At 43.2% G+C, this 27,004-nt stretch overlaps 1 protein-coding gene across 1 annotated transcript in view; it reads right to left on the bottom strand.

The window, feature by feature from the left end:
* The window catches only part of PITPNC1 (phosphatidylinositol transfer protein cytoplasmic 1), a 215,743-nt gene that overhangs the window by 92,896 nt on the left and 95,843 nt on the right, over window positions 1–27,004 (bottom strand). Inside the window, exons 3-4 of the mRNA XM_059878599.1 lie at window positions 25,646–25,734; window positions 24,591–24,598 (exon numbers count right to left, since the gene is read on the bottom strand). Coding sequence (XP_059734582.1) covers window positions 24,591–24,598; window positions 25,646–25,734 — 97 coding nt within the window. The remainder of the gene's footprint in view (window positions 1–24,590; window positions 24,599–25,645; window positions 25,735–27,004) is intronic.

A 27,004-nucleotide genomic window follows, 5' to 3' on the forward strand; every position in this document is an offset into this window, starting at 1 on the left:
ATTTGTTTTGCTCTTTCTGACTTACTTCACTCTGTATTGACAGGCTCAACTTTCATCCACCTCACTACAACTGACTCAACTTCATTCTTTTTATGGCTGAGTAACAGTCCATTGTATATATGTGCCACCTCTTCTTTATCCATTCTTCTGCCACTGGACATCTAGGTTGCTTCTATGTCCTGGCTACTGGTTAAGTACATGGCCCACGACCACACGGCTAGTAAAAAGTAAAGTCGTGATTCAAAGTCTGGTGGCCTGATCAGTGTCTATGCTCTTGATGAAGACCTCACTGGTTTTCAGGATGAGATTGCTGAACCTGTAGCAGCAGCACCCTGGAACTTCTAAGAAAGGCAAATTTCTGGGCCCAGTGCCGGACCCACTGAATCAGAAACTCAGGGGATGGGGCTCAAGCATTTTTCTTTGTCAAGCCTTGCAGCATGCTATTGCAGGTGTAAGCTGGAACACCACCCCACTATATCACGTATGGGAAGGAAAGAGAGAAGATGCATTATCTAAAATCCTGTGGTCCACCATACACACCCTTGCCCCACTTGGTCATCTCATGGTGGCCTTGATCCCCTTTCAGCTCCACTGAGTTCCCCCAAGTGGCATCTGTTCAAGAAAGCAGAGGCCTTCGATGTACCATTGATAATTCTCCTGACATCACACGTCTGTGTGCATTCAGCGTTCATCTGTCTTAATCTGAGTGAAACAAGCAAGCTGAACCGTGACTAAGGAAACATGGAAACAATCAATCCCAGTAATTGCCTTTATGGAGAACGAAGCCGTGCGATCATTCATTAACACCTTCTTTGCTGTCTCCTCTCAAACCTCTCGCTGCACAACTGCTGCCCTCACATCCAGACCCAGGGAGTTCTAAGGAAGGACCGCCTGTCATGAGCCAAGAGCCCCAACACAGAGTTCTCAATAGCCTTGTGAACTTGAGAACATGAACCTGCAGAGACTTTTCAAAATATCAAGCTTCAGGTGAACCGATTTGTCCTTTTTTAACCCATCATTTGGCTTCTCCGGTGGCTCAGCCAGGGAAAGAATCCGCCTGCAACACAGGAGCCACAGGTGACAGGGGTTTGATCCCCGGGTCAGGAAGATTTCTTGGAGGAGAGCATGGCAATTCACTCTAGTATTCTTGCATGGAGAATCCCACAGGCAGAAGAGCCTGGCAGGCTACAGTCCATAGGGTCCCAAAGAGTTGGACACGACTGAAGTGACTTAGCATGCCTGCAACCCAAAATTCATGAGGCTCAATCCAATGTGTGCACAGTACCAAGCAGCAAAAGAACAGAGCTGTCCAGGGTGGGAGGTGGGTCTAGGTGAGTCAGAGTGGAACCCGTAAAGAGTTTTTAATCAGCTGAATCTCTAAACCACTTAACTAAGGTCAAACAAGTGAATTTTAGCATTCAAAATTCAAACAAGTGAATTTTGGATATTAAACCCAAAATACGAAATGCAAAACTCTTATGCAAATTAACAGATGTTGTTATTTTTGAGTCAAGGGACTTAGGTTATTTTCATGTCAGAATGGCAATCCTGCAAGAGGCTTGAAGGGTACTTGGTTTTGGCAAGGCAATGGGAAGACACGGACAGGCCAGCCCCAGGCTGCTCAGCTCTATCTCCTTCAGCAGTGGTTTGGGACTGATAATCCCCTTAGGATATCAACGGCTGATTCTCAGAGCCCTGTAGTATACATTGCTTCATGTTAAAATCTGAAGCGTCTCTGGCTTGGGGCATTTTTGACACTATCACTAAAATCTTTCCAACTAGATGTCCATCTTCAGATCAACTCCTGCTTCTCCCAAGTAGGTTAGCTTCCCTAAAAATCCTAATCCTCAGTCAGTCAGTTCAGTCGCTTAAGTCACGTCCGACTCTTTGCGACCCCATGGACTGTAGCATGCCAGGCTTCCCTGTCCATCACCAACTCCCGGAGCTTGCTCAAACTCATGTCCATTAAGTCGGTGATGCCATCCAACCATCTCATCCTCTGTCATTCCCTTCTCCTCCTGCCTTCAATCTTGACCAGCATCAGGGTCTTTTCCAATCAGTCAGTTCTTTGCATCAGGTAGCCAAAGTATTGGAGTTTCAACTTCAGCATCAGTCCTTCCAATGACTATTAAGGGTTGATTTCCTTTAGGATTGACTGGTTGGATCTCCTTGCAGTCTAAGGGATTCTCAAAAGTCTTCTCCAACACCACAGTTCAAAAGCATCGATTCTTCAGCACTCAGCTGTCTTTATAGTTCAACTCTCACATCCACACATGGCTACTGGAGAAACCATAGCTTTGACTAGACGGACCTTTGTCAGCAAAGTAATGTCTCTGCTTTTTAATTCACTACCTAGGTTGGTCATAGCTTTTCTTCCAAGGAGCAAGTGTCTTTTAATTTCATGGCTGCAGTCCCCATCCACAGTGATTTTGGAGCCCCCCCAAAATAAGTCTCTCATTGTTTCCATTGTTTCCCCATCTATTTGCCATGAAGTGATGGGACTGGATGCCATGATCTTAGTTTTCTGAATGTTGAGTTTTAAGCCAATTTTTCACTCTCCACTTTCACTTTCATCAAGAGGCTCTTTGGTTCTTCGCTTTCTACCATAAGGGTGGTGTCATCTGCATATCTGAGGTTATTAATATTTCTCCCAGCAATCTTGATTCCAGCTTGTGCTTCATCCAGCCTGGCATTTCACATGATGTGCTCTGCATATAAGTTAAATAAGCAGGGTGACAATATACAGCCTTGACATATTCCTTTCCTGATTTGGAAGCAGTCTGTTGTTCCTCTAATCCTAATCGAGTTTAAACTGTTGAGTAAGGCTTTTTTTCCTTTCTCCCTAGCTGGCTCCCTATTGTATGTCACCACTGAGGTTATCTTAAACCCCTTCCCTTCTCAAGACCCGTGCTTGGCTTCACTCTTCCTTCCTTGCAGTTGATAATTTTGGTTCATTGTTTAACAATGACACAGATCAAGTGACAGGAACACCTACTTTTTCCCTCTCCTCCATTGTCGCAAATCTTCTTCTTTATGTTGCTTCCTATTCTTTGTGAATCAGAGAAAGATGCTGCCTTCTTTATCCCAGTGGGGAAAAAAAATAATATAATGATCAGAACTGAGACACAGAGGAGTCATCAGACCTGAGATGTATCGACTTGGGCAAATTATTTTCCCATCCCCAGCAGGGACGATTTTTTTCTACTCTGTAGGCGTGCTTAGAAGATCAGTGAGGATCATTCAGGTAAACCCAGCACAGTACCTGGCACAGAGTAGGTGCATGGTTAAATATATTTGTAAGCTTCTTCTCTGGAAACTTGTTTCATTGATTATTTGCATCCTCTCCCTGCTTCCTTCCTACTGTCTAAACATATAATGAAAAGGGTCATACTCTTAAAAAACAAACAAGCATCAAATAACCTCAGTTATGTTTCTTCTGATCTAAAACCAATCCCACTCCTCCTTGTCTTCACAACCAAACTCTATTGAAAGAATAGTTGATGCTTGCTGGCTCTACTTTTCCACCTCCTATCTTTTTTCTCAAGCAGCGCAATATGGTATGGAAGGACTGATTACCAGAGAATTTTCAAAGCAGCACTGCTTCTCCATCTACACCCCGTAGGCCTCCCTAAACTGTTTTCTGTGTGTGTGTGTGTGTGTGTGTGTTAAGTTGCTTCAGTCATGTCTGACTCTCTGCGACTCCATGGACTATAGCCCTTCAGGCTCCTCTGTCCACGGGATTCTCCAGGCAAGAATACTGGATTGCCATTTCCTCCACCAGGGGATCTTCCTGACCCCGGGAACGAATTCGTGTTTCTTATGTCTCCTGCACTGGCAGGCAGGTTCTTTACCACCAGTGCCATCTGAGAAGCCCACTGTTTTATACGACTCAGCAATTCCTCCAGTGACAGCAGCTCTCTTCCCTCCTCTGGTCCTTCAGTGAAAGTGGTCCCTCAGGTTCTGCCCTCCACCCTATTACTTGCTCCAATTGAGCTCATCTGTTCCTGACTTTTCCATGACCCATTTTTATGAATCCTCCGTAACTGACATGTCTCACCCGGCTGCCCTTCTCACAGGTCCAGATGCCCACTGGCTGTCCCCGACAAGGGTCCTCTAGGCACATCAAACTTGAAACATCCATACTGAATCTGAATGTTCTGCACTGTACAAGTTTCCCAGAGCTGTCGAATTACCATGAATCTGGCGGCTTAAAACAACAGAAATGTATCTTCACATGGTCCTAGAGTCCAGAAGTCTGAAATCAAGATGTTGGCAATGTTGTGCTCCCTCTGAAGGCTCTAGGCTTCCAGTGGCCTAGCTTCTCCCACCTCTCCCAGCTTCCAGTGGCCCCAGGGGCTCCTTGGTCTGTGGCTGCAACTCCAATCTCTGCCTCTGTCTCCATATCACCTTCTTCCCTCCATATGTCCCTCTGTGTCTTCTTATAAGACAACAGTTATTGGATTTATCCTACCTTAAATCTAGTGTGATTTCATCTCTCATCTCAAGGTGCTTAACTAATAACACCTGCAAAGATTCTACTTCCAAATAAGGTCACACTTGAGGTTTTGGTGGACATGAATATTAAGGGGGACATTATTCCACCTACTATTTGATACACTCACCCATCACAAACAGTGAACTTCTGGGTCCTGCTGACTCAGTTTCTCTCCTTGAGGGGAAGACCTGGAGTCTTCTGCTTCTGACCTGAATCTTCTTTTCTGGCTTTGCCTGGTATTCATCCCATAGCCCGTCACAGAAGATCACTTCCCATTTCATTAAACATTCTGGCTGCCATGTTTTTTGCCCACAATGCCCTTAGCTTGATATTTCTTTCCTAAATCTTACCATTTCAAACACCACTTCAGAATGATTATCTGGTGTATACAGGTAGCATCCTGTTTGTATTTTTGTCACAGCATTTACCTCCTTTTCCATCACCACATTGAGCTGTCTGTTTGTCCGGCTCACCAACCAAATGACAAGCTCCAATGCTATTCCAGTAGAAGGATCCCTCCCCTACAACCCGCTGCATTAGGAATGGTGGGAGTCCCTGTCTCCTCAGTTATTCAGGCATCAAAGCATCTATTTTACTTCCAGGTTGCCTGCATCTGCTTTCTGCGACAAAGGGCTTTGCTTCAGCTGGGAAGATACCACCTAACCTAGTCATTTTCAAATATCTAGGGGGTGGGGAAGGGAGCACCCCATCTTCCAACCATGGACTTTCTCAAAATACATGCTATCCCCTAGGGATTTGGACACATTTCCCAGAGAGGGGGATTCCATATCACTGAGGCAACTGTAAGTAGTGTGGGAGTGGGAAAAAAGTTGGGAATCCTGACATAACCAAACTTGCATGATGCAAGAAGAGAGATTATCAGGAGTGTCACTCATTGGCTAAAACTGTCTATCAGATCAGATCAGTCGCTCAGTCGTGTCCGACCCTTAGCGACCCCATGAATCGCAGCACGCCAGGCCTCCCTGTCCATCACCAACTCCTGGAGTTCACTCAGACTGATGTCCATCAAGTCAGTGATGCCATCCAGCCATCTCATCCTCTGTCATCCCCTTCTCCTCCTGCCCCCAATCCCTCCCAGCATCAGAGTCTTTTCCAATGAGTCAACTCTTCGCATGAGGTGGCCAAAGTACTGGAGTTTCAGCTTTAGTATCATTCCTTCCAAAGAAATCCCAGGGCTGATCTCCTTCAGGATGGACTGGTTGGATCTCCTTGCAGTCCAAGGGACTCTCAAGAGTCTTCTCCAACACCACAGTTCAAAAGCATCAAAAACTGTCTAAGGGATTCAGAATACTCCTGTGTTCTCCATGTCACTTGGTTGGCCCACAGCAACATGGTGGTTGTTGTTCAGCTGCTAAGTCATGTCTGACTCTTTGTGACTCCATGGACTACATGTAGCACACCAGGCTTCCCTGTCCTTCACTATCTTCCAGAGTTTGCTCAGATTCATGTCCAATGAGTTGGTGATGCTATGGAACCATCTCATCCTCTGTCACCCGATTCTCCTTTCACCTTCAATCTTTCCTAGCATCGTGGAGAAAAGACTAAAATACTCATGGTAGACAGAGTTCTAAGATGGTCTCCAAGATTCCCAGCACCTGGTATAATCCCTGGTATAACTGCACATCTTGCATAATCCCTCCCCTTAAGTGTAGATGAGACCTATGAATAGAGACTTCCCTGGTGGCTCAGACAGTAAAGAATCTGCCTCCAACAGGGGAGATCTGGGTTTGATCCCTTGGTCAGGAAGATCCCCCGGAGAACGGCATGGCAACCCACTCCAGTATTCTTGCCTGGAGAATTCCATGGATGGGGTAGGCTGGCTGATTACAGTCCACTGGATCCCAAAGAACTGGACATGACTGAGTGACTAACACTTTCACTACTCTTCTGAACCGATTACCATGGGGATCAGATAGTGTGGAGTGGAAGTCGCTCAGTCATGTCTGACTCTTTGTGACCCCCTGGACTATAGAGTCCTTGGAATTCTCCAGGCCAGAATACTGGAATGGGTAGCCATTTCCTTCTGCAGGGGATTTTCCCAACCCAGGGATCGAACCCAGGTCTCCCACAATGCAGGCAGATTCTTTACCAGCTGAGCCATCAGGGAAGCCCCCCTGGGGATCAGATAATGTTGCATTATATAAGACTTCATTTTAGAAGCAGATCTTTTCTTTTATTTTTTTTGCTGTTCTGGGTCTTCACTGCTGCGCTGGCTTTCCCTAGTTGAGGTGAGTGGGGGTCACTCTTCATTGTGGTGTGCGGTCTTATCTTGTGGCGCATCGGCTCTAGGGCATTCAAGCTTCAGTAGATGCAGCTCGCAGGTCTAGCTGCTCCACAGCATGTGGGATCTCTTGGACCAGGCATCGAACCCACATCCTCTGCACTGGCAGGTGGACTCTTATCCACTGTACCAACAGGGAAGTCCAAAGCAGGTTGGTTTTGAGGAAGTAAGCTGCTATGTCCTAGAGTGCCATGTGGCTAGAACCTGAGGGAAGTGTCTAAGAGCCAAGAGTGATGCCTGGAGGCCAGCCAACTAGAAAACCAGACTTCAGTCCTACAACCACAAGAAACGGAATTCTGCCGAAAACCAGTAAGCTTGGAAGAGGACCTTGAGAGTCAGATGACATTACAACTATGGCTGAGATTTTGATTTCGGCCTGATGAGACTCTGAACCAAGGACTCAGTTAACCTGAGCCCCAGTGGAAACACTGAGAAAATAAATTTGTGAAGTTTTAAGTCACCACATTTGTGGGGCATTTATTATACAGCAATAGAAAACCAATATAACACACAACCTCAAGAATACAACCACTGCTTCCCTTCCTAATCACTCATTTGGCTCTCATCTAAGTAAAGTGTCACAGACTTTGAGATTTGAACATATCTAGGAAAACGGGATTGGGGAATTTGTACTCTTTCTAACTTAGTTCCATCTGTAATATCATCCCCTCTGTCAATGGCCACTGCTAACTGCCCAGGGTGGTATTTGCTAGAAACTGATGCCATGAAACTTGCCACTGATTGTTGTCCAGATGCAGCAGTGTGCACCTAGCCCACAGGGGGCAAGTGCGGTTGCTCAGTAGAAAGAATACAGGTTTTGGAGTGAAACAACATTTAATTCAAACTCCGGCTTCTTTTCGGAAGAAACTGAGACCTTCGGCGAATTCCTTAATCACTCTGAGCTTAAGTTTTCTCGTCTGTAAAATGGATACGATACCAATCTCTTAGCTGTGGAGTGAGATAATAAACGTCCAAAGCCAGGCCAAGGTCTGGCTGAACAGATACTACAGAAACGTTGGTGTGCCTCATTGTACTCCTCTGCATGAAATCCCACGGCCCAGATGGGGACTAAATAGAGATGGCATGTGTGTAGGGAGACTCCTCCACTGTGTGTGTGTGTGTGTGTAAGGATGCCTTGGGAGGCTGTGAATTTGTTGAAGTGGCAGCAACAGTGTTCACCTGATCAGTCCTTCCTGTGACATGGATGGCGGCAGCTAAGCCAAGGAGCAGGCTTGGGTCCTTCCAGCCTTGCTCTGACCCCTAACTTGTATTTTGAGGACACATCCACACATCTTCCAGGTCCATCCTTTTTACTGTCTTCCTTTTCCTAAAGCAGCTCCTCTTTCTGCACAGGGGCCCTTTCCTTTCACCTCTTCTCAGACTTCCTTGACCCCTTTGCCAATTTCACACAGGGAAACAAGAATACTACCAGAATTTCCATGAGTTACTAGATCTTAAAGCTTTATGCCTGCTGGTTCACTTAGCCTTATTTTAAAAAACTGAGGCTGAGAGAAGCTAAGAAATAGCATCAAAAGACAGCATTTGGGAGCCCCAGAGGGTCCCATGAGATGAACCTGCTCACAGGCAGAGGGCTGCGGCAGTGACTGCAGAGCAGCACAATGAAGCAGAGAGAGGGCCGTGAAATAGCCTCATCCCTCAGAGTCTAGGGGACATTAATGAGTTCATTTCAGCCCCTCCTCTGCCCTCTTCCTCCCCTGGGCCCATTCAAGATCTAGAACCTTCTCCCTATGAAAAATCTCTTTCTTTCTCTTGTTGACTAGAAAAGCAGCTTGGCCAGAGGATCGTTAACAAATATTCCCTTTATTAGATCCAGGGTTTATTTTGCCTCTGCTGCTGCTGCTGCTGCTAAGTTGCGTCAGTCATGTCTGACTCTGTGTGACCTCACAGACGGCAGCCCAATAGGCAACTCTGTCCCTGGGATTCTCCAGGCAAGAATACTGGAGTGGGTTGACTGGAGTGGGTTGCCATTTCCTTCTCCATTGCATGAAAGTGAAAAGTGAAAGTGAAGTTGCTCAGTCGTATCTGACTCTTAGCGACCCCACGGACTGTAGCCTACCAGGCTCCTCTGTCCATGGGCCCCTAAAAATAACACAGGTATCATGGAGAAACCGGGGAAAGGAGGAAAAAAAACTCTTGTCATCTCCTCTTTGATTTTCTAGCTTAGATCCTCCTAAGCCAGAAGAATCTTACTAGTGTTGCTCTCATCTGCTCCCCGCCAGGACTAACTTCCTTTGAACCAGCATCTGAGCATCCTTAATTTGCCTTCCAAACACAATGTGATCCACTGGAATGAATCTCTTATTGGAAAGTGATCATCAGGTAGCTGTGAAATCTCCAGCATCTGAAACCGAATGTGCAGGAAAGTGATGTTCCCTGTTAACATTAAAAACATGTACTTGTATCTCTTGGAAGTGATAGGGGGGAATCTGCAGTCAGGAAGAAGAAATCCAGGAAAGATGAGTGAAGTACCTGGGCTCCTTGCAAGAATAATTCCCAGACACAGACACACCCCAGTTCAGTGTCAGGAAAGGAAAGCAGCATATGCAAAATGCACGGCAGAGCTCAATTTTCTATTCACTACAGACATGCTTTGGAAAAAAAAAACGAAAGAGCTATTTTTAGTCCAGTGATTGATTAGGGTTGCTATGGCAATAAGAATCACTTACAAGAAGGAAAGTGAATGTAAGCGAGTCTTAAAGTGAAACAGGCAAGTGCACTGGAAATTTTATAGTTGGTTTCTGGGTGGTGCTGGGAGCCTGGCTGCATTGTCCATACCTGCCAAGGGAGAGAAGGGATGGTGGCTGCAGAGAACAGGCCAGGGAGACAAGTCTGAGGCTCTCTGGGGGCTCCATACTTCAAAAACATGCAGAGGTGAAACTTCTGGAAGACCTGCATTATCCACTTTGAGATCATCATTATTGTCATACTATACCCCCCACACTGCCCAGTACATGGTGGAAACTGCAAGCTAAAGGGTACTAATCCCTCCCATACCAGTGAAGCAAAAATCGTATTCTAAAAGTATGTTTCTAAAACTTCACCTCGTCTGGTGGGGTTGTTAAAAACAGATCCCAGACTCCTTTCCTAATGACTTGCTTTCAGAAAGTTGGGAGTCCCAGAGCCCAGACCTGAACCTAGAACTTGATTTTTCTTTTTTAAAATAGCTTTATTCACTCCCATGTTATTCTCTCATTTCAAGTGTACAGATCAGTGGTTCTTAGTCTATTCATAGAGGTGTGCAACCGTAACTACAATCTAATCTTAGACTATTCCATCACCTTAAATAGAAGCCCCATACCCATTAGCAGTCACTCCAACCTCCTCCCCTACCTCACACCTGAAGCAACCACCAATCTACTTTCTGTCTCCGATTTGTCTATTCTGGACATTTCATATAAATGGAATAACATAGTACGTGGTCTTTTGTGTTTGGATTCTCTCAGCGTCCTTTTTATGGCAGAATAATATTCCATTGTATGGATATACCATTTTAATGTACCCATTCATCAGTTGATGTGCACTTGTGTCCACTCTTTGGTTATTATGAATAATGCTGCCACGGACATTCTTGTAGATGCTTGGTGTGAACATGTCTTTTTGTTTCTCTTGGGTATATACTTAGAGTGGAACCGTTCATCATATGGTTATGTTTAACTTTTTGAGGACCTGCCAGATGCCATGGCTGCACCATTTTGCATTCCCACCAGTCGTGTCCGAGAGCGCCAGGCTCTCCATAACCTTGTCAGCACTTGTAATTGCCCAGTGTTTCTCAATCCCAGGAAGTTCTGGAATAACTTTGGGTCAAAATGATGATCCGAGGTAACCATTCCTCAGTCCAATCTGAGACACACAGACATGACTCAACACTGAGGTAATAATGTCAAAACTATGGATACTGTACTATCATCAGGCGCTGTCTCAAGTATTTGGTATATAATAATTCATTTATTCACTCCTTAACCCTCTCATACAACTCTGTGAGGGTCATTTTACAGACAAGAAAACGAAGGCAGGGAAAGGTTGAATAGTATGCCCCAAATCATACATTTACATGATGGCTCTGGAATGGACTAACTCAGGCTGTCTGGCTCTGAGTTCAAGCTCATGACTCCACATCCTGCTGCCTGTTGAGTATTAGGAAGGCACATGAGTGTTTCCATTGGAGTTTAGGTGCTCAGCTGCGGGTAAGGGTGGTTAAGGTCCCTCAGTATGTCCTGTGGCCAATGACAGCAGATAAAACATGTGTGTGTGTGCATCCATCTAATGTTCAGTTCAGTTCAGTTGCTCAGTCATTCTGACTCTTTGTGATCCCGTGGACTGCAGCATGCCAGGCTTCCCTGCCCATCATCAACTCACGGAGCTAGCTCAAACTCATGTCCATCGAGCCAGTGATGCCATCTAACCATCTAATGGTAGATGTGCCTACTTTAAATAAGCCCAAAGAGGCTTATTCAAATAGGAGGCACCCAAAAGATATATTGGGGAAATAATTAATAATTTAAGAAATTTACAGTGGTACTCCTTTAAAATGTCAAAATATCCTAGTACCTTTAAAATACAATCATTTTAAAAAATTCAAATGTCAATATGATGACTTAAGATAACTCCTACTGTGGAAATGCTCTTATTTTAAAAAATTCTTTTTTGGCCATGTGGCTTGCAGGATCTTAGTTCCCTGACCAGGGACTGAATCCAGGCCATGACAGTGAACACACCAAGTCCTAACCACTGGACCTCCAGGGAACTCCCCTGGAAGTACTTCAAAACTACTTGCCCAGAACCAGGAAGGGCATGAATTCTCAGGTGTGAAAAAAATATTACAGGTGAACAAATGTTCATTACTGCACCGTTGGTCCTATAAAGGACAGGGAAACAACCCCAAAGTCCACCAGTAGAATGCTGGTTAAGTACATTGCCATGAACTCTGAAGGTTTTTAAAAAGCAAAGAGCAAAACAGAACAACCTCATTTTTGCAAAAAGCGGGGGAAAAAAGCATGTTAGCATATGCACAGAAACAACAGAGGAATAGATATCAAAATATTTTCATAGAGGAGAAAAGTTAAATTATGGGGCCCTTTAATTTTCTGTGATACAGTTTCTTGTAGGACTTCAATTTTATAATAAATATCTACTTTTTCAGTAAGCAGAAAAAAATCAAATCCAATTAAAAAAGTACATAAACACATCCATGATATCCCAAAGTGACTATATTATCTCTAATGGAAGTCACAAGATGACTAAAAATTTTCACTGTTTCAAGTGGTTCCTGTATCACACTTTTATGGAGTCTTAGAACGAGGTGGATCTGAGAGGTGATACAGTTCAGTAGTTCAAACCACTTTTTAAATGGCATCGAGTTCTTTCTTCAAATAATATGTTAGGTAAGTATCCGGTGGCTAGTGAGGCATATTCATGGAACTTCCTGGACCAAAAGAAGAAAAGTTTGGAAATCGCTGACTGAGCCCAGTAATACAATGCTTTATTTCTGGTTACCAGCCGAAATTCTTCCATGTCTGACAGCCATCATTTTACAAGGAGGCTTGGAGTCAAGAAAATTAAATGTAAGAGTTGAGACTCTGGCTTGGGGCAGATAAAGTACTTATAGGCTTTTAAAAGATCATTTCCTTTTAGCATTTATCTGGAATTCAATGCATTCCTCTCTGACCATCTTGTTCCAAAACTCTATCAGACTTGATCTCTCTAATGGAACCCCCATGAAGACATTGATTCTCTGGTACTATATTCTGTATTATCATATTAAATATACTCCAAGGCCATAAAGGGAATTTCAGCTTGAGAAGGGATCATTCAAAAAACTGAACTTGCAAATGCCTCGTCCTTTCAATAACAGGAGACTTACGTTCAGATTGTTCCAGTGAACCTAGTGAAATAAGCCTAATGGTTAAGATTTATTATCTTCTAGGAATTCAGAGCTGGAGCCTGTGCTATTTGTAAAACAGCAGACTGTGGGTGGTGAATCTGTATGTAGAGGCAGTAGACAACCTAGATTTTAAAGTACCTTTCAACTTTTAAAATTCTTCATTGGAAAATTTTTACCCTTTCATTTTGACTGAAGATTTGTCCCATAGTTGGAAGGTAATATAAACTCTTCTGTGCATAGAAAATCTTTAATAGACACAACAGTTTCAAGAAGGTGTATGTCTGGCTGTCCCACATCTATTCAGAATCTCAGTCATCCTGCAGGGACTGATATAAATAAAATAAGGGAGATATTTGAGCTTTCTTGGCTGTTCTGGGTTCCCAGGGTCATGTATGACTATACAATCTAGGTGGGTGGCCCTAATGACAGAGTAGTTAGAAAAAAAAATTGCAAAGAAGATAGGTCCAGAAAAATGAGAAGGGGAACCCAAGTGGAGAAAAAAGTAGAAGAACTTTAAAGCAAAGAGAAGGCAAAAAGGAACAGTATGTAAGTAAGACAGATGAGGATGAATTGGAGAGTGGTTTCCCCAATATAGGCTGCATCAGAAGAAAAATGTGGCCAAGAGGAGCAGTGGGACCTGAAAGAGAAGTGGGGGAGGGTGAGAGAGAAAGGGGGTGTGTGGAAGGCAGAGCATGGAAGTACAGCAGGAAAACTGCTGTTTGTATTCCAGCCCACAGTGAGGAAACGAACACCAGCCTCTCCGCGGCTTTTCACTAGCCTGCACCCTACACCGAGGCTTCTGTTCATTCATTAGTTCCTCCATTGATGGAGCCCCGTCCCTCTTCTGATATGCTGAGTAACAGCCACTCACTGGAGAAGCAAGGCCAAGAGGGAGAGGGAGCAAATGCATGAATGAAAGTAAGTTTTCTCAATGGGGAATGGTTTGCTGCTGGCACTTCTATGAAATTGAGGAGGGAAACTAAATTCAGGCTCATTCAATCTACAGTTGGACCTGCCAAGGCAGAAATAAGCAGAGGATGATGGTGAATACCAAGAGCTACACATGATAAAGGCAGGACAAGGAGCTAAGGAGCAGGTGGAAAGAAACTGCATGTAAATGAAAAAGAACTGTATGTAAATAAGAGATTGGAACAAATCTGTGACTCCCCATATACAGGCTGGCATACGGCCAGGTAGGAAGCTTTCATATTACAAGCCTTCCCAGTTAAAAATGGTTAACAATCACCCGCTCTTAACCAACTGGGCACATTCCTCACCTAAATACATACTGTCATGTAGTTCAGGGTATCTTAGTGATTAGAAAGGCCGAAAGATGTGGGGACAATTTTGATTCACTTTATTTAACCACTGAAATGTACTACTTCAGTGTATCCATACTTATATGTGTTTAATTTTATTTTTGCAGAAAGAAATCTGCCCACAAAATCTTCCCGGCTGTATTATTCTGATCGCACCAACTTGAACTGAACACAACTCCATAGACATCAATAAACTGTATTAAAAGAGAAATCTGATTTTCAGTATAAGTAGAAAATAGAAAAGAAGGAAAAGAGTATGTCTTAGGGAAGTCTTCTTTGGAAAATGCCTTTCAACAAATATTTTTTCCTTTGGTGATTGTCCTCTGTTAAGTCATTCTTCTGGACCTAGCGATTACCATACTAAGTAAAGTAAGTCAGAGAAAGATAAATATCATATGATACTGCTTACATGTATAATCTAAAACAAAAATAAAAACAAAAAACTTATTTACAAAACAGACTCACAGACACAGAAAACAAAATTATGAGGACTTCCCTGGTGGTGCGGTGGATAACAATAGGCCTGCCAATGCAGAGGACACTGGTTCAATCCCCGGTCTGGGGAGATTCCACATGCCAAGGAGCAGCTAACCCTGTGTGCCAAACTACTGGGCCTCTGCTCTAGAGTTCGTGAGCCCCAACTACCAAGCCTGCGTGATGCAACTGCTGAAGCCTGAGAGCCTAGAGCCTGTGCTCTGCAACAAGAGAAGCCACCAAAATGAGAAGCCCATGATCCACAATGAAAAGTAGCCTCCATTCACCATTTCTTTTAGAGAAAGCCCACACAAAAGCAACAAAGACTCAGAGCACTCAAAAGTAAAATAATAAATAAAAATTTAAAAAGGAAACAAAATTATGGTCACCAAAGGGGAAAGGGGGGGATAAATTAGAAGTCTGGAATTAACAGATATACAATAGTATATGTAAAATAGATTAACAACAAGGTTCTACTGTATAGCACAGGGAATTATATTCAATACCTTGTAATAACCTATAACGGAAAAGAATCTGAAAAAGAATATATATATATATACACACATATATATCGGAATCATTTTGCTGTACACCTGAAAGTAACACAACGTTGTAAATGAACTATGCTTCAATTTTTTTAAAAATGCAAATAACTTTAAAACACTACCTTATGGTAAAGAAGCATATTTTAGTTTCTGCTCTCCCCCCACCGCCCCACACCCAAAAGTAGCTGAATCAATTTTTGTACAAAGAAGAGACTGGGAGAGCTAGAGAAAATGGAAATGGGATAAACTGGACAACAACGCTGGTTGTTCCAACGTGCCTGCTTCCCCAGGCGCCAACTGATTGGGGTGCTGAGATGTGGAGACAAGTATGAACCCTGAGCAAGGACTGTAGCACATCTGCGAATAAAGCTGGTTTGTAACGGGGTCACTCGTACAACCAGCTCATTTTCTAAATTGAAATAAATCAGAATGCATAAACTCACTGTCATCCCCACGTACTGCTGCCTTGGCTGTTTGGTCTAACAGAACTGATTTTGCTTGAAAAGGAAACTTGCAGGTTCTGTGTTGCTTGATTCTTCAAAAATCCATTACAGTTGGGAGCTCTTAAAAAAACCTCTGGTGTTTTAGTCACAGTAATCTTTAGACAACATATTAACCCACTAAAACTTAAGAGAAAAGTAACATTGACTGAAATAGAATTAATCCAGTAGTCTATTTCAGTTCAGTTCAGTTCAGTCACTCAGTCGTGTCTGACTCTTTGAGACTAGTCTATTTAGTGGGCACGTAATAGCTCTGACCCTGAGGGAAGCTTCTGGAGCATCTCTAAGTTTTAGAAGACTGGCTTTGCAAAATCCAAGGTCCTATGGACAAATAAGTGTGGGAAGTATTATATACTACGGCTCCCTTTTGGAGATTCACAATGTAGCTATTCTGTAATGACAAGATCTATTAAAATCTGTATAACCAGGTGTTTCCCTTACTTAAATGGCTATGAACCATCTTAGTGGTGGTTATGAATGGTTCTAGACTGTATCCAGCTAAGCTGAAGCTCCAATACTTTGGGCACCTGATGTGAAGACCCAACTCATTGGAAAAGTACCTGATGCTGGGAATATTGAAGGCAAAAGGAGAAGGGGGCGGCAGAGGAGATGGTTAGACAGCATCACTGATTGAATGGACATGAATTTGAGCAAACTCTGGGAGATAGTGAAGGACAGAGGAGCCTGGCGTGCTGCAGTCCAAGAGGCCGCAGAGTCGGACATGACTTAGCGACTGAACAACAATAACAATTCTATCTTAGCTTACATAGTAGCTTAGATGGCCAGATTGTCTTCTAATTGCCTTCCAAACAAGACCAATCCCAGGGTTCAGGTATAATAATGTACCTTCCTTAGACTTGTAACTATTTCCTAGTTATGTAATTTTGGGGTTTCTACTACCCTTGGCTGGGACTCAGTGAAAGGTGGGGGAGGAGAAGCTTAAGATGGATGAGAGGACTTGAGAGGAATGTACACACAGCACCCATCAGCTCTTTCATTTACTGGAGAAACTGATGAGGTCAAGATAGAAAGTGAAACTCCTATCCAAGACAGTTTGCTGCTTTCAGAAAAATCCCTCAGTCTCCCTAGTGCTACACCTGGGAAGATAGGAGTTCATCCTGGGTGACTGATGACCCAATTATGAGTAGCCCAACTCTCTTCCCTGGCTGGACTAACCCAACTTGAACAACTCTATTTCTCATTGTGGCTCAGTGCTATTGGAGGTTCTCATGCAACACTCATTTCCTACTCCCTGGTCTGTTATAATTGACTTTTTCTACCTCTTCAACTAAATAAGTAAAATGTTGGGTAGCACCGGACAGCCCATTATTATCTTTGGGGAACAGTCAGCCCTTCCAACTAAGAGAAAAGGTGCTTTGCATTTGTCATCACCTCTTCTTCAGATTCTTATTAAAAGATGTTTTGGTGGAGTGGGTGGTCACAGTAGCAAAATATATACAGCAACTGTATATTCTAGGTCACGGCTATTGACTTACTATAGGCTTAAGTTTTCAATTTCTTACAAATGAGAAGAAAGTCCTTTTTTCCCCCTGCTTCATTACTACCAAGGTTGAATTGATGCTGCTGAGCTATGTTCATACTCTAGAGTGGCCTTTTTTTAGCCCTAGAAAAACAAAATCGGCCACTTTGGAGAGCAGCCAGTCTCCTCGGGCACCTTCCTCTGTGACTTTATAAACTTCAGAAGAACCGGCAGGTTTTGAAGAACTGGTTAGATGATCTGTCTTCTGGAAAATTGTCGTCATGTCATTCTTTGTTTACTGTATAATTAAGATTTCTTTTTCCTATAACTGAGCTAAAGATATTTTTTTCCACTTCCTGTGCAAACGGCATTTTCACATAATCCTAAACACACACAGTCACTCATAGTGATGAAAAAGCTTTTACGTCTTAATAACTGTGATAATACTGAGGCCCGAGATGACCCTAAAGAGAAAGTTCTCTTGGCTGGATTTCTCACAAATGCGGGCAGCGTGAGCTCTCAATAATAGGCTGGGCAGTCAGAAATAAGACCCAGGGGATCCTAGGAATAGACATACACTGCTCTGGACTAATCCTATGAGGAGAGACACCTGTCTGGAGTATTATCAAGAGCCCCTCTGCCTCCCTGAGCAAGGGTGGAGTGTGGTGACCCGAGTTGGGAGTTTGGCTTTGGGGTAGCTTTGCTTTGGGGCACAGACAGGAAATACGGGTCTTGGAATGACATTAAGAAAAGATATTCAGGATTAAAAGATCAGGGGATAAAGAGCCCACTGAAAACGCATTTAAAACAGGGGAAAAGATGAAGACAACTGAAAGCATCTGTCCTAAATCCTGGGAGCAGACCCTGTCATTAGAGAGAAGAGTGGGCTCTTCCTCCCAGGCAGAGAGCGTGAGAACATGGCTGAGTCTTAGTCAGGAGGAGGGAGGCAGCTTCAAAATCAGAACTGCGGGCCTAAAAGTATGCACCTGCAGCCAGAGAGGAAAAAAGCCAGAGATCCTCACTGGGGAGATGGAAAGAAAAGCTGTGCTATATTTGGGATGGAAAATAAAAGTGGACTAGCCGGGAACAATGTTGCTTCCCTATGGGGAACTAAACCCAGACCTTGCCCTGAGACTCAAAGCTACCATGACCTGCCCTCCATGTGTCTGGGCAGCCAGGATCCAGAAAGATCACTTGCCCACTGAGCCTGGAAAGACCAGGTGGTGGACTGAATGTTTGTGCCTTCCCTATATATGCTGAATCCCTAATTCCCAAATGTGATGGTGTTTGGAGGTGGGGCCTTTGGGAGGTAATGGGATTTAGATGAGGTCATAAGGATGGGGCCCTAACGACAGGATTAGCGTCCTTCTAAGAAGGGACCAAAGAGCTTGCTTTCACTCTCTCTCTGCCATATGAGGACACAGCAAGATGCCTGTCAGCAAATCAGGAAGAGAACTCTCATCAGGAAATGAACCAGCTGATATATTGATAATGAACTTCCCAGACTCCAGATCTATGTAAAATAAATGTCTGTTGTTTAAGCCACCCAGTATACGGTGTTCTGTGATGCAGCCCAGGCAGACTAAGAGCAGGTGTCTGCAGGTGGGGTTCCACTCTCCCCATGGTCCAGCTCAAAGTGCACCTGCTCCATGAAATCTTCCCACCTTTCTCCCAGGCAGAATTTCTCTCTTTTTTGCACAACTCTCTGTTTGCACTTTGACTCTAACACTTAGCCGTAGTCTTCCTTGAAATACTGACAGCTATGTATTAATTTGTTCTCACCTTATTTTCCCCTGCTCAAGTCGCTTCAGTCGTGTCTGACTCTTTGTGACCCCATGGACTGCAGCCTGCCAGGCTCCTCTGACAACGGGATTTTCCAGGCAACAACACTGGAGTGGGTTGCCATTTCCTTCTCCAGGGGATCTTCCTGACTCAGGGATCGAACCTGTGGCTCCTGCAGCTCCTACTCTGCACCATTTAGTCCATTTCACTCCCTGAGCCAATCCTAACTGAGGCAGGAAGTACTAACGTTGTCCTAATGTGTCACTTAATTGGCCCTAACATGAACGTGGCCTGTCAGCTGCAGGATAGCTTCCGGGTTTCAGAATTCTCTCTCCTCTCTTTTCCTTGGTTTATCAATGTGCCCCTGTTCTTATAACCTGAGTTTTGTATATTAGTTTCTGAGACCACTTCTGCCCCACTGTCAGCCCCGCCCCATAACAGGTCTGCCAGATAAAATATGAGATGAGCCCTCTTTTAGGATAAGTATAGCCCGTGCAATATTTGAGACATACCAAAAATTTACTTGCTGTTAATCTGAAAATTCAAACAACTGGACATTCTGTATTTTTCCTTGCTAAGCCAGCAACTTTCTCACCCTAGCAGCTCATGACCAAGTAACCTGTGTAAGAGGGGAATGTTGTCTTCTTGCCTGTACATCTTCTTGAGGACCACAGTCCTGTCTATGAAGCTTATGGCCCCACTCCAGGGGCCAGGACTCTCCTTTTCACTCTGTAGTTGCTTGTCTGGCTGGATCCCAGTGCCATTCATTCTGCCTGTTGGTCTGAACCTCTGCCGTGAGCTCAGTTCAGAGCTCATCCAGGTCTGAGCGTCAGCTTGTCCTCTGAGCTGTTGCGATGGCCTGTCCCATTTTGCCTTCAGAAAACTCCATGACTTGCAAATGATTCCCAGGATTTAACTGGAATATCTAACTATTTCCCACCAGACTGTGACTCCCCCAACGGGCCAAGGATTACTGTTTAATGAAACCTAGCATATGGCATGATGCTTTACACATTGTTGGTACTTCATGATACATTACTGTTAATCTAAAGTTAAAAGATGGTGTTATAGGTTAAATTGTGTCCCCCCTAAATATATGTTGAATTCCTAACCCCAGTTTCTCAAAATGTGATCTTATTGGGAATTAGAGTTGTAGCAGATGTAATTAGTTAAGATGAGGTCAAACTGGCATAAGGCAGGTCCTTAATCCAATATGACTGATTCCAAAGAAGAAAGACTTCCCTGGTGGTACAGAAGATAGGAGTCCATCTGTCAATGCAGTGAACACAGGTTCGACCCCTGGTCCAGGAAGATTCCACATGTCACAGAGCAACTAAGCCCATGGGCCACAACTACTGAGCCCGAGCACCTAGAGAAACCACCACAAGGAGAAGCCAGCACCCTGCAACAGAGAGCTGCCCCCGCCTGCCTCCACTAGACAAAGTCCACACACAGCAACACAGACCCAGTGCAACTAACAGTGAAGAAATACAATTACACAGGATGCTCGGGGCTGGTGCACTGGGATGGCCCAGAGGGATGGTATGGGGAGGAAGGTGGGAGGGGGGTTCAGGATGGGGAACACGTGTACACCTGTGGCGGATTCATGTTGATGTATGACAAAACCAATACAATATTGTAAAGTAATTAGCCTCTAATTAAACTAAATAAATTAAAATAAAAAAAATAAAACAACCTAAGTTAATAATAGTAACAAATACAATTATAAAAAAGAGAGACACACAGCCAAGAGGATGCTAGCGAAGACACGGGCACACAGAGGGAAGACAGCTATGTGAAAATGGAGGCAGAGATTGGAGTCGTGCTTCCACAAGCTGAGGAATGCCAGAGGCCACCAGAAGTTAATAAGAGACAAAGAAGGACTCCTTCCCTACAGGTTGGAGAGGGAGCACTGCCTTGCTGACAACTTGATTTAGACTTCTAGTCTTCAGAACTGTTATAAATTTCTGTTGTTTTAAGTGACCCAATTTGTGATACTTTGCTACGACAGCTCTAGGGAACTACCTTAAGGATTACATTATGGACCCAAAAAATAAGAGTCTAGAAGAAATCAAATAATACTAGAGAGTTAGAAGGGGCTGACTATGAGATTATACAACTATAACTTCTTTATGCGTTGTCTCCAAATTTCCTCAAACAGAAACATCATAATTTGTGTTCCTTTAAAAATCTGAACCATATGATTAGAACTGCATGAGTACTGTGGGTCAGAGGTTGGGCAGAAGTAAAGGCTATGAGTCCCTCAGAAATCCTCCGTGGTCTGCACAGAGGTGGGCACAAGAGACCAAGATCCACGGTGAGAGAAACTGGCAAGAAAGGTTTGGGAGGTATATCCCTGTGGGGTGGCTTTGTCAGGAACCACGGTTTCCATTCTGTTGCCTTCTGTTTTCAGAACCTCAGTACTTTAATATACACACTTAAAAAATGAAGACAATACCACTAAACATTTTTCATACTTCATTTCTTTGTTAATTATTCCCACATTTCATTAGCAGTGTCATGAGTTTATGAAGAATAAGTGCTACTGGTTGGGTCAAGCCAGAGTGACCAAATTCTAAGGCAGCAAATAACTATCTCTGTGTAGTTACAGGGACAAGAATTCTCTTGGCCATGCAACTATGGATTACATTTCAAATGAGAAGTCCATGCACAAGCTTTTGGAGATGTAGGAAGTGGAATAACACCAGCTACCAATCAAATCAAATCAAATCTTAGACAATCCTAATGAGCCCAGTCTGCACTGAGACACACCAAGATATAGTCCAATTTATTTGTCCATAGAACTTCCACGGACCTTTCATTCTAGCACTGTATGATATATGATAATTTGTGCATCTTCAGTCATGTCCAACTCTTTGCAACCCTATGAACTACAGCCTGCCAGGCTCCTCTGTCCATGGGATTTTCCAGGCAAGAATACTGGAGTAGGTTATAATTTCCTGCTCCAAGGGATTTTCCTGACCCAGGGATAGAACCTACGTCTCCTGCATTGGTAGGCAGGTTATTTACCACTGCGTCACCTGGGAAGCCCCATGTTATATAATAATAATGATGTTTATGGCACCCCACTCCAGTACTCTTGCCTGGAAACTCCCATGGATGGAGGAGCCTGGTGGGCTGCAGTACATGGGGTTGTGAAGAGTCAGACACAACTGAGCGACTTCACTTTCACTTTTCACTTTCATGCATTGGAGAAGGAAATGGCAACCCACTCCAGCGTTCTTGCCTGGAGAATCCCAAGGATGGAGGAGCCTGGTAGGCTGCCATCTACGGGGTCGCACAGAGTCGGACACGACTGAAGTGACTTAGCAGCAGCAGCAGCAGTGAGTAGTCACCATGCACCAAGGACTAGGCTGAGAGTTCATATGGATTATTTGATAAAATCTTCCTATCACCCTCATGAGACAGGAAAGAGAGACTTAAAAGGAATTAATCTGCACAACTGTTAAAAGGAGGCAGGATTCAAAAGTTTCCAAAGTCTTCCTCTTGAAGACTGTACAATTGATGGCACTGGGAGTCCTGCTGGCGGGGAACCATTTAATTTCCTGCTCTTTACAGGCAATATGCTAACAGTCTTCCATCTGCTAGATCAGGAGTTGATAAACTATAGCCTGGGGACCAAATATGGCCTGCTGCCTGGGCAAATATGCCCATGCCTATATCTCTACATATAGTCTCTGGCTGCTTTCTCAAGGACAGAGACTGTTCAGCCCACAGACAGAAAGCATTTACTATATGACTCTTTACAGAAAAAGTTTTCTGATCACTGTGTTAGATCATTGAATCGTTGTATTAATACTAACAGATCTATTAAAAAGGGATTATCTCAGTTTTAGAGATGAAGAAACTTAGGTTCACAGAAGTTAAGCTCTTGTTCTAGAACAGTGTTTCTCTGATTTCCAAAATATAAAAGTTGTATTTTTCCATAGAATTGCCTTTTGTCTGCCAAAGATTGGAGATGGTGCTAAATGTGTATTCCTCCATTTCATGAAAGAAAAGACATTTTAATATCCAAGAATGAGCATTCTAATTACCAACAGTTCTTTTAGTGGAATAAATTTAATTTTATGAAAAGCTTTTTCTCACCCCATTTTGTAAAGGGTGGGTGAGAGTGCAGTCATGGACCAGCATGAGTTCAAGAACTGGCAATTGAGGGTGACTTCCTTAAGAAATTCATCTAGTAAGTGGCAGAGCCAGAGGTCTCAAAACAGGTGACACTTTCGTATCCGTTGGGACTGTCCATCTACCTCTGACCCATGCATTTCTTCCGTCTTCACTAGAGCGGGGAACCATGCTCACGCCAAGGGAGTCATGCATCATTTTTCTCCATGTCTTTCTTACCATCTCTCTTTCCTCTGGCTGATTTTTGTTTGTTTTTGTTTTTGGCTGTACTACACTGCATGTAAGATCTTACTCCCCCATCCAGGGATGTGTGGAAGTGTAGGGTCTTAACCATTGGATTGTCAGGGAAATCTCAACCTTTGGCTGTTTTGATTAAAACTAAACACTCAGGACTTCCCTGGTGGTCTAGTGGTTAAGAATCCTCCTGCCACTGCAAGGGACATGGACTTGATCCCTGGTCCGGGAAGATTCCCACATGCCTTGGGGCAACTAAGTCCCTGTGCCACAAGTACCAAAGCCTTTGCTCTACAGCCCGTGCTCCACGACAAGAGCAGCCCCCACAGTGAGAAGCCTGTACGCCGCAACTAGAGAGCAGCCCTCACTCTCCACAACTAGAGAAAGCCTGAAAGCAGCCAATGAAGACCCAGCACAGCCAAAAATAAGATAAATAAGAAAATATGAATCTTTAAAAGAGACTCAGTCTTTTTAAAATTAAAGTAAAAAATACTCAGTCTTTGTTCTTTAATAAAACAAATAAAAAATAACCCCCTCTTATTTTTTATCTTGCTTTTCCCCACTTTTTAAACTTTTTATTTTGTATTGGGGTATAACTGATTAACAATGTTACAATTTCAGGTGAACAGTGAAGGGACTCAGCTGTACATACACATGGATCCATTCTCCCCTAATCTCCCATCCCATCCAGCCTGCCACATAACATTGAGGAGAGCTCCATGTGCTATACAGGAGGTCCTTGTTGGTTATCCATTTTAAATATAGCAGTGTGAACACTCTGAAACCTGACTGAGCTCAGTTAACCATTTTCTTTTTATGACAGTTTGATCTGTTTGCCATTGAGGAAAATGATCCATATGAAAATACCAACACAATGACATTACAGACTTCTTTTTTAGTGTAAGCCACGATGCTAGAGGCTCTTAGGACAGGAAGAAATTAAATGACTTTATCAAGCCACTGAGACTGTCCAATCTGAGTAAAATAGTTTGAATGTATGTCTTTCTAGTTTCAAGGTCTTTCTATAAGGGATCAGATCACAGACTATAAGGAAAAGCCTCGCCCTCCATCGATAATTACCATCATCTCTTTAATACCACATTGCTAGAAATTGTTCTATTATAGTGAACTACCACAAGTAGAGCAGTCAAGCTATTTAAAAATACAAGCAAAAGTTAATAATGTAAAGTGACTATGAAGGCATTTTAAATTACATTCATATTCTTGAACAAATGAGAACATTCAAATTATTGCACTGTATATAACTATATAATGGCATATATTTAAATATTTCTGATTCTGAATTATTCCTCTATTTTTTAAATTACATTAATAAGATGAGAAGTACAAGGGAAGTTCCAATTACTCCTCTGATCTTAGGCTGAATATTTTTAAATGATTAAATGAAACTTACTGTGTATTCTGGTCCCAGACGTTCATTTGGGCAAGACGGAAAAGAAAAAAAAGAAAATGATGATTAAGACCACATTATATCCAATATAAAGCCACAGAACTAACAAATATTGCTGAATTATAATTATTAAAAATGTGGCAAAGAAACCTTCTGAGAATTAAACTTTCATAAACACTAAGTGTCTCCATGTTTGCTCTTGAAACTCTTTCATATGATACTTCTGCGGTTGGGTAGATAAGGAGTGTAAGACAAGATTCAATTAGCCTATAGGTTTGTGGCTAATTAAAAACTAAAGAGTTGGCCTTAGAAAAGCAGAATTAAAGACTAATAATTCCAGTAGAGCATTTCATTAACCACAAAGGAAATCTTTTAAGTGGAAAAGCAGCTTTTAAAACCAATAAAAATAGCTTGTTAGGCTGATATTCAAATGGGACCTTGAATTTTCATGTGTTTGAGGTCAGGAACCAAACCTTTTAAATTTTTTGGCCAGTTTTTAGCTCAGTATCAACATTTTGAGTGTCGTTATTACTCCACTACAAGTTGAGGAGGAAACTGATTTTCATATTATCTGATTGCAAAGGAAGTGGTTTGGAGCAGAGGGACCCAACAGAACCTTTTATATAAATTATAAAAATAGTCAAGTTTTGTTCTGTGTGTGTGTGAGGGGGAGGGTGTCTGTAAAGCAAAGAAGTCAAAATAAACAACTTGATTGTGAACAAACCACACCTTAAAATTACTTAGGGATTATTGAGAAAAGAAGGAGAAATAAGGATAATGAAACCTCTAAAAATGTCACTAAGTAGAGCTTCCTTTTTCTTCTCTATATGCTATTTACAATGATCACTTCAAGAAGGAAGATAGAATGGTTTAGCTTAACCCCTACAACCTCCTGCTAGGAAGAGTGTTGACTTAAAAGTATGGAGACAAAGGGTCAGGGAGGTGTCACAGGGCTCCTGTGAGTCCCTGCTGGGATAATCCATGCTCAATCAGTGAATCTGAATCCCCCTATGTCCTTGCATGGATGCTTGTAACATATTGGGTGTACAAGGACTTACCCGTAATTGTGTAGGGATAATAGTTCCACGCCTTCTCTGTTACATAAAATATTTTGGGAACAACAGCTCTAGCCCAACTAGGCAGTTTGCTAGGAGGAAAGAAAGAAAACGACAATTAGAGTCTGTCCAGTGCCTCACCCTGCTACCATATCTTTCCAGAGAAATTGACTGCTAGAGAAATCAGAGGACTTTTATTTCTGCTCTTCTCTCCACAGCAACTTGGTCCCTATCTCCCTGGTCTTCATCACTGTTAACCTGTCCTCTGTTGGTATTAGTATTTAGGCCACGTAGGATGACCATAGACAATAGAAGGCAGGAAAGAGGTTCAGAACAGATTGGTTCCCCAGAAGGAACCAACACTGCCAATACCTTGATTTCAGACTTCTGACCTCCATCCTGGGAGAGGATTAACGTGTGTTGTCTTAAAGCCATCCAGTTCACCGCATTTGTTACTGCAGCCCCAGGAAACTAAGGAAACGACAGAGCCATTTCTCTGGAACAGGGACCCGGGCAGCCATTTGCAAAAAACATTCTCAAAACAAGGAAAACCCTAGGGCACAGGTCCCAAGACCATTAGTAACCGAGGACTAATTAAGTTTTGCTTTGCTTCATTCTGTTTTCCTTCTGAGGCAAACTTCACAGCTTTCTGCAGGCCCAGAAAATTCCTTATATATTCCTGTAATATGTTTGCATGATTTCACTGCCCCCCACACTCCACTCTGGGGCTTTCTCTTTTTCCGGCTGCTACTATCTGGTTTTTCTCCTGTGCTGGTGCCCACAGCTAAGTGTCTGGGACACCAACGTCTAGCAGTACGTCAGACCCAGAGAGAGGACGCAGACTCTTGGCAGTTGACAATAAAAAACATCAAGAAGCAGTTGTGAATTGCAGGCTGATCTAGCTAAGAGAGTGGGGACCCCAAGGTAACAAACCCCATATCCCCTTCTTGGACACGGGGTTTAAATGACATCCAGAGCCAGTAAAATACTGTGCACCTTGTATGTCTTCCCAAATTGCTTCTCTTCTTTCTGACAGTACCCAGGACCTGCTTTTTAAAACACAAATACGTATCTCTGATGGTTGGCCAGACCTAACTCAAAGAAAGCTCTGAGCCATTTATCATGGTTAAAATAAATGGGGAAATCAGAGGCCCCCCCTGAAGCCGGGTGGGCATCAGTTGAAGGACACTGTTCATAGGTGCGCTGTGAGAGGCATGCAGAGCAGTATTATAATTCACAGGCGAGTTCTTTTTGCTGCTGTAATGCAGAATGTCTCACTCTCATAAAATCGTTTCTGCAGTAAATGCTCATTTACCTTCCCTTTGCTCCACTAGGAAGGAAGAGACGTGCTTCCCAACAGAG

Source organism: Bos taurus, chromosome 19 (genome assembly GCF_002263795.3).
Source record: "Bos taurus isolate L1 Dominette 01449 registration number 42190680 breed Hereford chromosome 19, ARS-UCD2.0, whole genome shotgun sequence".
Lineage (NCBI taxonomy): Eukaryota > Metazoa > Chordata > Mammalia > Artiodactyla > Bovidae > Bos > Bos taurus.